Below are 12,061 nucleotides of genomic sequence, written 5' to 3' on the forward strand. Positions count from 1 at the left end.
TCCACTATATGCATCCAGTACTAATATTTCACATCACGTCCCTAGGAGTAATGAGACCTCCCAGACCATGGAGCAATCCTGATGAGATCTGAGGGGAAGTCACATCACTTGGAATATTCAGTGTCTAAATGGGGAAAACACCAGAAGACACACACTTTCTGGAACATGGGGTAAAGTAAATGATTTAAGGACTCTTTTCCCTGTATAAATTAATCTTCTCTACAGCTGTATAGCTTGGGCTACCTGATCAACCTACTATTCCATAACCAACCCTGTTACCAGGCAGGGCTACAATGCAGACCAAGGAAATCCCTGCTGCCAAGCATCTGTGGAGAACCTGAACATCCTTGGCATCCTGAGCGAGCATGCTTGACAGTGCATTGCTACCCAACAGAGTGGCTCCTCTCCCCAGCACACTGCTCCCACCCCCTTGCCCTCTGGTCTGTCAGCAAGCTAAGTGAGCAGAAAAATAGCCTGGCCACAAGCTAGCTGGCAGCTGCCTGCTAGGAGAGTGAGAAGGAGAGCAAATGCCAGAGGTGGTGCAGGCAAGGCAGGGGGATCGTAGGGCTGAGCCGTCCTCCTCAGCAGGAACAACCTGTTGGGTAGCTGGAGGTTTCACAAGGCGACCGTGCCGAAGAAGTCTCCATCACCCACTGCACGCAACCACCGAAACCACCAAGGATGTGTCTGGAGGCTCCCTCCACACACACACCCACTCGCTCTTAGCCTGCAGAGGAGAGCAGCACAGAACAAAACAGGCCAGTGGCTGGACGTTGAGTAAAGCTGCACGAATGACAGTTTTCCCTTGCGCCAGGACTCGCCAGCAGCTTGCTGCCTTGAGCCAGATGTGTTTCACCACGTCCCCAGGATGCCGGCCGCACAACCTGCTGACCCCGGCACCCAGCTCAGGCCACGTGTGTGTGCTGCGGCCTGCGCAGGGCCCCGGCCCGGGTGCAGCTGTGTTGTTGGGTCAGCTGTAGTGCCATGAAACACAGCTGCGCCGATCTGGGCCCAGACACCTGGCTCCAAATAAAAGCAGCTCGGTAGCAGGAATTGGCCATCCCTGCCCCACACAACTGGAGCTGACCCTGTGACCAAGCAGGGTCTGACCGCGTCGGCCCCCTCCAGCGAGCTGCAAGCGGTGGCACAGGAGATGCACCGAGTCAGGGCAAGGAGGCAGCAAACACGGATTGTGGGGTCTGACTGCGGGCCAGGAGACCCAGATTTTAATCTTGGCCCCACCTCTGGCTTAAGCTGAGGTGCAGGAAGTCTCTCCCCTTCCCAGTTTGTCCACGTTGCTCCCTGTTCCCATCTCCATAGCAGTGATCTTCCCCCACACCCAGTCCTTTCTGGCTTCAGGAAAACTCTTGGCAACCGACATCAGAAGTGTTTTTTTGTTTCAGAAAAGCATCCACACTTCATTTCAGACATTATGGTTTTCATTTTCACATAATATACACTGTGACTGACGTGTCAAACCCACCATAGCCTAAATCTTAGGGTTTTATTTCTGAATTCAGAATAAAGAAATGCTCCCTGCTACTGACTGAGTCATCTTTTCTAGATCAAAGCTGCTCCTGCTCAAATTGAAACAAAACAATTTGGCATTTGACTCTTTCATCCAGAAGCCAGTACTGTCTTTGCTAGGCAGCAGTTCCCTTTACATATTTAAAAAGGAATATTCTACTTCCTTCTTGCTGTACCGTGGCAGGGCAGGCCTGCACATTTGGGAACAACACAGACAAAAAGTGAACGTATTAACGAGAGAAGGCAATCTTACAAACAAGTGCTGAGAGAAAATTTGAAATTCCAACCCAGAATGTGGGACTAGCAGAAGCTCTCAGGAGCACCATTTCAGCAGCAGCTGAGGAGGCTTCAGCCCAAAGCCTCAAAGATGAAGATGTCAAGCACCAACAGGTCGGTGCCGTGCCGCATGCTCCATAGCCCTCAGCACCAGGGTCCCCCAGCCCCGGCTGAGGTCTCAGCAGAGGATTTGGCTGTGTTTGCATACCGCACGTCTCCAGTGTGTTCAAACCTCCTCATCTTTCATGGTCCAAGTAATTATGTCTGGAGCAAGGGTGAGCCATGCCTGTGCTACGAGCACCCAGAAGCACCAGCATTTCTGCTGGATGAATGAGCTGCCAGCTCTGCATTCCTTCTCCATCACACATTGGCTTTTGTTAACTTTAAAGTTCGATTTCCTGATGTGACAAAGCATCTTTATCAGTTGCACCAGAAATGTAGTTAAGTAATGTGTCAATAAAAATTGGTTAAACTTTCAGAAAACTTAATGTCTTAGATCCTATCTGATCCTTGTGGTCAGCCCGTTGACTATGCTGGAGTGACACCAGGAATGAATTTGGCCTTTCCCACCTCCTCTAGATGGTAGGCCAACAGACATTCATGTTTGTCAGGAAAAACAAGAACACATGCTGAAAACAGAGCATTTCCAACAAAAACTCCAGTCCAGCATGGGAACAAAAGCAAACTGAAAAGGTTTTGCAGCTAATCAGGAGTGTCGGCGTGAGGTTATCTGACCAGAGTTAAATTCTATAAGAATACCTTAAAGAGAGAAGTGGATTACCACGCAGACCTACTCGTTTCTTCATGGGGACTAGCTGACTGATGTAAGAACACGCAATCTGGAAGTGGCACAGAACAGTCCACATTTTTTTACACTGCTTTGTAGTCACACTAGTTTCAAAGACACTAAATGCCTACACTAACTGCACGGATGCTCCATTTTAGTGCACATGCAGCATGAACAGGACACCCTACACCTGGTCTTGAAGCCTTCTCCCAGAAGAGCTGCTCTCCACGCTCAACACCTGGCCGTGCTCCAGGTTATCCCCGTGGCTCTGAAACTCCTGTGGAGTTGGTAACTGACCACCACAAGAATAAAAACTACCACAGCTGAAATGATACCAGCATCAAATGAAAGCACACAGCACCAAAGGGGGATGCCATTATTTAAGCCAAAGAATTGAAGGAAGGCTGACGTAGCAGGCCCAGCGAAACATGGAAGTTAAATCCCGTGCCATTTAACACAGGGTTTCAGCCAGAGGCAATCCTCTCCTGGGGTGCTGCCCCAGGACCTGGCTGCAGCTGAGCTTCCTTCCTGCGGCACTCAGGTCTCCTGCCCGGGCACTGCCCACAGCTTGCTGCACGCGGTCGGAGCGGTACAGGAAAGCTGCCATTGCTCTTTCAGTTTAAGAGGCTCAGAGAGCTATCAGAATTACAAATAAATCACGCTGATGTTGGGAACGCTGAGCCTCCCGGGTCTAGAAAGCATTTGCTTCTCTTCTCAGCCAGACATGGGAATTCAGGCTTCATAACGTATGAGTTTCGATTGCCATTTCGTTTCCCCCCAGCCCGCCAACTCCCACTTCAATTTCCAGAAATAGACCTCTTCTGCACTCAAAGAGAGCATCTGCTTGAGCAACCCAAGCTGAAAACTACGCTCACTGAAGTCATCTAGCACAAAGTGCTAACAGACACAGACCTGAAGAAACCGCATCCTCACCCAGGTCTGCTCTGCTTCGCTAGAAGCAACGCATTGCTAGGTTGTACTGGCTCAGCATAAGTCGGGGTAGCCCATTTAAATCCATTTGACTGGTATTTTGGCATATGCAGGTGATTAAAGCAAGAGCCTGCTGTGCTGAAACTGGGACTAGCTGCCACAATCTAAGCACTCAGATGACTGACTGCATTAACAGTGTCTCAATATCTAGATCAGGATCAACGACAGAATTACGATTCAAAGTCCCAGAAATCAAGAGTGAAGCTCAGCATAATAAACGCACTTCAAGACTGATTTACAAGAATTGGGGAAGTTTCCTAGAACTAGACCCTGCAGTTCAACCACATTCAGATACAAGCTGAGCCACTCTTGCAAGCACTGATACATTAACGACACTCGATAGGTTACAGGGTCCCAACGCATAGCTCAGCATTAGGACAACCAGCACCAAACAAGCCAATAGTGCCTTTCAGCACCTGAAAGATAACCTAATTTCACAAAGGAGAGTCTTCTCTTCACCAGGGGAAGAACTCCAAAGCTGCAGCAGCAGAATTAAACTGTCATGGCACTGAGGCAAATGGGTAACATCATCAGCCAGCACTGCTCATTAGAGAGTTGAAAGACACTGTGGATGCATGTGTATCCTTTAATAGGACTGGAAAAGATGGGACAAGGTTAAAGCAGTAGTGAGAATCTGTGCTTATATAAAATAATACTGTGCTTAACAGAAGAGTAAATCATTTACAAGCACTGCTTTGCTAAATGGTGTGGTAGCAGACTTCCATTTTGCATTGGTGAGAAGAAACATGACCTTTTGGGTTTGTGTTAAGGTGAGCGCATGTCTGCTGCAAGCCTCAAAGAATATTTGGGTTGTGCCTTTTCAGCATGCTCTTAGGCTGCTCCTCATCCCACACAGCCCTCGCCCTGAGACAACGTGGGTCCTTGTTAGCCGAAAAGCTACACCCATGCTTGGCACACAGAAGGGGGACTGTATTATTAACTGCTCAGCGCTATGATTGGTTAGGCTGTAGACAGAACCCAGTAACGTGTAATTAGGACTATCACAAGTCAGTCCTCACGTTTTCCTACAGCTTTCTCATGGGGTAGCCAAGGGAGGCACTGCAAGACGAGATGGCAGGGTGCAGGAGCTCGCGAGGGGTGGCTCTGCAGAGATGACCTCTTGCAGAGGCCCCTGGCTTTCAGAGGTACCGCTGCCATACGAGGCCGAGCATCACCAGCAACAGCAGTGGGCTCTGACTGTTGCACAGGGAACCAAGACAGATGTGGGGATCACAAGCACCAGGCTGAGGGAAAACCCAAAATTCCCCAAAGTCACACACACAGAGCTCACTGGTGACTGGGCACTGCTCTGGGATACTCATGACTGTCTTTCAAAGAGAAGGATGAGGGTGCTGAACTACAAAAGCCCATGCAGCACTGATTACACTTGCAGTCCCAGGCACCAAGCACTACATGCCCCAGATTAGGCAAACCACCCGCATGGCTTGAAAAGCTCAGGAGGAAGAGCACATAGCCGCAGTGCTGCCCAGCAGACACAAGACCCCAGCAGCAGCAGACAACTGAGCGGGAGCCAACCCACAGCCTGCTCTTCATGGGTCTGAGGCCAGCACAGGACGGCACGTGGCCCCCCAGGTGCAGCAAGGTCTGCCTGGTCCATCTGTGTCACACCTCCACTTCGAGCCACCTCATGCGATTTCACACGTAGCTCGTCATCTTTGTGTTCTACACTTCTCCCCTTGTTACCCACCACGAGAGGAAGGAATATAGCCATAAGGTCATCAAACAAGTTCTCAGCGCTTCAGTCTCCTAACCCAGTTTCACAGGCACGGTCCCAAGCACCGCACACAACAGGCAGACAGCTGCTACGATGCACACAAAATACTTTTTTTTTTTTTAATTAAGAAAAAAAGCTGCTTTCACCCACAAGCACACGAACACATCCTGAATTCCTAACAGGCACCAAAAGCTTGGCTGTGGTTAGATGAGGGATGCTACATCCCGCCCCTCAGCCCAGTTAACTGCAGCAAGGTAAAGAGAGCTCTGCTGCTTTGTAGATAGAGCTCCATCAGTCTGAACAGTTCTCTTCTCATGCGAGGAGGCTTTATCATACCTCAATCAGCTGCCAAGATCAGGCAATCCTATAGCAGATGTGGAACAGTACATTATAATCCCAGTTCTCTGCTGGATTCTGTATACCCCAGGGCAATGGAGAAGTATGACAATAAAACCAGCAGAAGCTCCCAGCATTCAAGGCTACCAGGCACATTTTTAGAGGCTGTAATAAAACGCAAAATATCCTTGAAGACACCAGATTCAAACAGAGGAGGCAGGACATGCTCCCCAGCCGAGTAGCAGGGATAAAGCTGCTGATGGGATGAGGGGACAGATGGCCTCCAGCTGTCACAAGCCGCCGCAGAAGCCAAGCCTGGCCTTGCCACATCTCGACTTTTGCAGCCCAAATTTCTGCATTTGCAATCCTTTACTGCTGCAGGTGGTAGCCACCTAACCGCTGCGATCACTTGCCCGTTACCAGCAGGCACCAAAGAGCGTCTCTGTGTTAGCGCCGATTTCATCTCTTTCTCAGTGGGTCCATCAGAAGCCGGAGCCTTTGGCATGGGGACTGACCGGCCACGTGCACTGGCTTGTTCCACACAGATGACAAATTAATGGTGCTACTGGAAGCTGGTGGGGCTGCAGCTGGCCGGGTCACATTCCTCAGCAGAAGAAAGCTCCCCGTTTCAAATGTGCTTGTGGAGAGACACTCAGCTAAAGCCACTAGCGGCATTGCAAACCCTTGTGCAACTCACGTTCTCTGGGAGCCAGCTCTTTCTTCCCAAGCCTTAATAGTTCTCATGCTTTGCAGTGATAAATAACGATGATGTGATCTGCAGAGCGACTTTGGATCAGAGATCTGTTTGCAGATACCTTATCTCAGCCCACAGGAGCCTGTACACACACTTCCCCTCGCCACCTGCCTCGGTGCAGACGCAAGCTCCGGGAAGGAGATCGCCTCATCGCAGCAGCCTGAGCCCTGCTCCCCACCGAGCTCAGTTCAAGAGGGAAGGGCTCAAGCCACAACTCGGGCACGAACTGCAAAAATCTCCTGGCTCGGGCCCACCTAGCTGAAAGCACTGCTGCCAAAGTGTTATGCAAACATCTTCAAAAGGCATCCAAGCTGCTTAGCAGCCCACCTCTACACTCCAAACTTCACGCTGACTCCAAAAAAAACCCTAGATCCATTAATTATTAGCGAGATGGGGAGTCTAAAGATATTTTCAAAAAGAAAGTCTCCCAAGTCACACAAGCAAGTGGAAAACCACGTGCGTCACCCCCGTGCTGGGGGCGGCGACTGCTCCTGGTTATCTCAGGAGGAGACTCGAATTCCTACATGCACAAACAAGAAGCCCACAGGCTGAACTGCCAGCCGGGGCTTGCAGATCTATCTTTCCCAGGCTCATTGTAAGCCTTGCACTACACTTTTATCCTAAGTGGATCCAAAGGAGGAAAAAAAAAAAACATCAGAAAAACCTTTATGCAAGACAGAGCACAGTTCACCAAAGGGAGGAAATACTGGCTTTTATTAAATCACAAGTGGCAAGTAGGTACATTATGTGGGAGTTTCAGGCTGATCCTATAATTCTGAGATATTTACTTCCAGACAGAGCTGTTTATAACTGAAAACAATGTTGCCATACACCAAACCATCCTCAGATGTGCTTTCTACGGAATTCTGCCCACGAAAAAAGCCAATAGGTCAGTGGGAAAAGAGGGGAAAAAAGTACTTCAGTGAGTGCTGACCCTTGTGTTTGGAACTTCAGGCCAGACGAGCGCAGTTCCCAGGCCTCCCCCCGCAGCATCCTGCCATGCCATGGTCCCGCTGCCAGGGGATCCCAAGACAGCAGCAAAGCCAAAGCCCCTGCCTGTGGGAGCTGCCACGCACACACCTCTGTCACCGACACCTCTACCATGGCCATCCTGCACCAACAGTCACAAGCTAACCCATGCCAGGCGTTAGCCCTGGCGATTTTCTCAGCCTCGGTGTCTTTCGTCCCTGGCTGTGGCCTTGTTGGGTCACTGTGGGGTCGGTCGCTCACCCAATGCAGCCCTGCTTAAGGGCGCTTGAATTTGCTTCAGACTTCCCCCCACACACCCCATCTTCCTAAAGCTCTGCTCCCTGAAATCAACTAAATTTATTGGTCTCTAAAAACATTTATAGGAACTTCAGCCCAGAAATGAGCAGTGCTGGCACCTGCACCTCCGAGGGGCAAGGCCATATCAGTGACAGCTCAGAGCCGTGCCAACAGACCACAGCAGTGACCACACCAGCCTGTCTTCCCCGCTGACCTGAGAGCAGAGAGGAGGTGACTCAACTTCCAAGGCGAAGTAAACAGCACCAGGCAGGTCAGCAGACCGGCTCTGTGACTGCAGCACCCCAATCAACACACTGGCTCTGGGCCTGTGCTTCAGCAAGGAACGCCTACGGCCCAGGTGCTCGTGCTCCACATCATCATTAGTCACAGATGCACGTCTGAGTTTTGGTTCTCCAAGGTGTCCCCTACAGCCCTAGGCTCTCTGGTTGCTACTGCCTGAAAATACACTTGCCTGCCTCAGAGGACTTCTGCCTTTCCAGAGGGGACAGCAGGTTATTTGGAGGCTCATAGGAAGTTCCCAAGAGAACAACATAGGCACTCCCTGTGCTGCAGGTTTTCGATGGAAGTGATCAGTGAAAGCCCCCGAACACTGAACTCCTTCACAGGGAGCCTCCGGGGCCCCTGTCAGGCACAACACGCACACAGACGGCTTCAGGAGCAGCGAAGGTGTGCAGAGGGGCAAGAACTGCCCCATACACAAAATGAAAGGGCACACCACAAAAACAAGGCCTCGTGCCTTGCCAGGAATGCTCCAAAAGCAGGCGCCCAAAGTTGCAGTGCTGGTGAGCACTGCCAGCTTTAGAAGCAGGATCCAGGCAATTCTGTGAACGATGCCAGCAGGGCACAGATACCATAGCAGCATGACTGAGGGGGTTCTGCGTTCAGAAATGCAGCTGGGCTAGAAATATACTGGCACGGGTGACTGTGCAGGATGGCGTGGCTGGGTGGACAGGGTAGATGTATAATTGAGACAGGCTGTGGTTTCAGTCACAGAAAAAGGCTTCATCTCCTAAATCCGTGCTGAAAATGACTGCATCCCTGCCTTCTGCTCCCAGAGCCCATTTCCTTCTCCAAAACCCACCAGGGTCACTCTCCCGTAAGTGAGAGATAACATATCTTACAGCATTACACAGGACATTAATTTCCATTTCAAAGGAGGCTCAGCACAGCAGTTGAAAATTGTATTGGATTCGGTACAGAACAGCACACTGCCCTGTTTTCTCCAGTTGCCAATTGCACCAAAGCAATCAGCTAAACACAACAGCTGTGATGGTGCTCAGCTGAGGATAAACCACATATGTTTATATACAGCCTAGATCATGTTAATATGAATCAATCCAATTCTGCTTCTGATTAACAAAGGTTTATAAAGGGCCTCAGAATGTCACCAGGACTCTTATTCTCCTCTCTGCTTTACAGTTCATCCCAAGCATATCTCCTTGCATTTGCAGGAACTTGTTTAAAAGAACATGTGCACTAGGTCCCAAGCAGGCCCACGCCCCATTCCCCTCCCAGTCAAAACACGCTAATAAGCAAGCAAACACCTCATCTTTCTACCAAGTCACCATTTGAATCCTCATCTACACTAAATGCTTGCCTTCTGGTAACAAGACAACCTCTCCTCCGCAGAGGAAGGAGCGTGTCCCCTTAGAGGAGCACTGCAAGCACTCGCAGTGCCCTGCAGAGCCCTGGCAGACCCTCAGATGAAGAGGAATACAAAGCTGGTGTCTTTCCTCAACAGAGACAGTAACACAAGAGTGCCAAACATCTTTCTTTGAAGGACTGGGCTGCAAGTCGCACCGATTTCCATTACAGAGCTCTACCGCATTAAAAATACAATAATAACCTACCAAACCTCTCAAGGCTCATATCATTTGAGAAAACGCTCTTTGCTGCAGACTGGCAGGGAAAAAAAAAAAAAAAAAAAAAACCCTGCCACACACCGAGATCATCTTTCAGAGCCTTAGTAGCCTAACAAGTGTCAAGAGAGTTTCTTCCCATGCAGCTGGCCCTGCATCCCCATCTGCAGAGGCTGGGAAAGGAAACCCATTCCCAGGAGAGCTCCACAGCCCCTCCTTCACTCCCACCACGTGCATCCAAGCGCCTAAGCCCTTCCCACAGTGCAGGTGCCACCCTGCAGGCTGATATAGCACCCAAATCCTGTGGCTGCTCTGGGAGCAGGAGGGACAGACACCTCCCATGTGTGCCAGGCTACGGCCAGGACTAGAACGCGTCCCCACCTGCATTTAAAGGAAATAAGCAGTGCTGTTTGCTGATGTTCACAATCTGCACTTCTTAAGTAATAGGAAAGGCCTTAGAGTCAAACGCCTCCCCCTAACAGCAGTTTATTGCTTAACAGTGTCCTTTGACTCCATCCATCGTAGGTGGACTGTCCCACAGGAACAGGCACTGCCCCTTGTGCTCATCAGTAACTCCTCACTCAACTGCTTCCTCCACCTGCTCCGCAGGGCTCCCAACTCCCACACACTATCCCCCGGGACCACGCAGCTCAGGATGCCTCCCTGCCCTCATCAGTGCTCGCTGGTCCCACACCTTCCCCGTTCGTTACCCACAGCACAGAAAGCACTGGCAAGCCTCTGCCATTAGTTGCTCTTGCTATTCATTACACATGTGCAGAACACATCCCACTGCTCTGAGGGAGCAGTGTGCATATTTAAGAAGACAAAATACAAAACATAGCTGAATCTTAATGAATCCACTGCTTTGCCACGAGAACTGAATGGCACTGTGCAGACCCTGCCAGGAAAAAAAAAAAAAAAGGCAAAAAAAAAAGCTACACAATATTTAGCTTGTGATATGATCTTTAACATCACTTTAGCAGTACATCACTACTGTGCCTATCGGGCCTCTAAAGCATCAATTGTAAGTAGGAAACGAATCAAAATGCAATAGGAGATACAGAACCAGCTGTGTCAGAACACTGCATTACTCGCATAGCAGAGTCAGAGAACATACAGTCCTGGCAAAAATTAACTTCCACAGTATGATACCTTGGCATATCAGGTCCCCACCACGGAAGGACTAGGGAACAAGGGCTATTAACTTGAATGCATCTGCTGAGCTCTAAGCACACCTGGGCAGTTCGAGGGTAACGAGTCCAGGTGGGGTCAGGCAGAAACATACTTGTTGAACTCTATGCTCTTCTCTGAAGTGTTCAGGCAGCCCAAGTTGGGCAGTGGCTATGAGCAGAACCCTATTTCCTCCCAACAGATAAAGCTGTACTGCAAACTTGTTCGGTACAGTGCAAGTGCTGGAATCACCTCCTCCGGGGGAGACTTTTACAAGCCAGCGGCACCAAAATCGCAGAGCACCCCAGGCGTGGGCACTTCACCAGCCTCCCTTCCCTCCTCCTCCGCTCCCCGGAGCGGTTCCCCGGCGCTGCCCGCATTGCTGCGGGGCTCGGCCGAGCCGTTCCCAGCCGCTGTGACCCCCGGGGGTAGCGGGGAGGCCGGGGCGCTGCCCTGCCCTCCCTCCAGCCCGATTTGCATTCAGAAACCAGGACACCGATGTCGCGCCTGGGAGGGCAGGAAGTCTGCGCCGACGGGCGATTTAGGAAGAAAAAACGGAGCAACCTTAGGGAAATCCAGGGGCTGCAGCAAGCGAGCCACGGCGGTGCTCCTTGGCCCCGAGGGGGACCGGTCCTGCGTGGGGAGCCCCCGCGGTCCCCGCCGCTCCCTGCCCGGGGCAGGTGCCCGGGGAGCCGCAGCTCCGCGCCCCCCGCCCCGACCCCCTGCGGGACTCGCCCCGCTCCCATCCCCGCCCCACTCGCGGGGCTCGGCTCCCCGGGGAGCTGCCTGCCGCCCCCACGCGCGGACACTCCCCCCCACCGGGGTTTCTCCACGCGTGAAAACAGAGACCCCCCCCCCCATTTCCCAAAACCCCTTCCCCACCACCGCCGGAGCAGGGGAGCGCGGCGGGTCTCGGACACGCGTGGCGCCCCCCCTCACCTCTGCATTTCTCCATGGGGGCTGCGGGACACGGCGCTGCCTCCGCTCCGCTCCGCACCGCTCCCGCCCCTCCGCCGCCGGCGCCGGATCCCGGCCCGGGCCGCCCCCTCCCCGCCCCTCCCCGCCCCGCGGCCGGGGCTCCGCTGTGGGCACGGGCAGCCGGCAACCTGCGGCCGCCGAGGGCACCGGGAGCCGGGAACGGCCCCAGGGGCACGGCGCTGCCCCGCCCCGCAGCGCCGAGCCCGGCTCGTCCCGAGGGATTTCCCCGCCCGCGGGTTCCGGCGGAGCTTTTCGCGGCAGAGCGCCGCAGGCACGGCGAGCGGGAGTCGGGTCCGAGGGTGATGTGCCGTTCGTGAGGGCGCTGCAGGAGTGTGATGCTGCTTCTGTCAGTAATGCGAGCG

The 12,061-nt window shown here is 52.2% G+C and overlaps 1 protein-coding gene across 4 annotated transcripts in view; it reads right to left on the reverse strand.

Moving 5' to 3' along the window:
* Positions 1 to 11,833, reverse strand: part of AFAP1L2 (actin filament associated protein 1 like 2) — a 63,431-nt gene extending 51,598 nt beyond the window's left edge. For 2 of the 4 annotated variants that reach the window (XM_040563589.1, XM_040563588.1), the window contains exon 1: positions 11,661 to 11,831. In XM_040563589.1, coding sequence (XP_040419523.1) covers positions 11,661 to 11,676 — 16 coding nt within the window. In that variant the 5' untranslated portion in view covers positions 11,677 to 11,831. Of the gene's footprint in view, positions 1 to 9,932; positions 9,954 to 11,660 lie in introns of those variants that run through there. The other 2 variants (XM_040563587.1, XM_040563590.1) reach the window with 2 other exon arrangements.
* Between the last annotated feature and the right edge of the window lie 228 nt (positions 11,834 to 12,061).

The sequence above is a fragment of the Cygnus olor genome, chromosome 7 (assembly GCF_009769625.2).
Source record: "Cygnus olor isolate bCygOlo1 chromosome 7, bCygOlo1.pri.v2, whole genome shotgun sequence".
Taxonomy (NCBI): Eukaryota; Metazoa; Chordata; class Aves; order Anseriformes; family Anatidae; genus Cygnus; species Cygnus olor.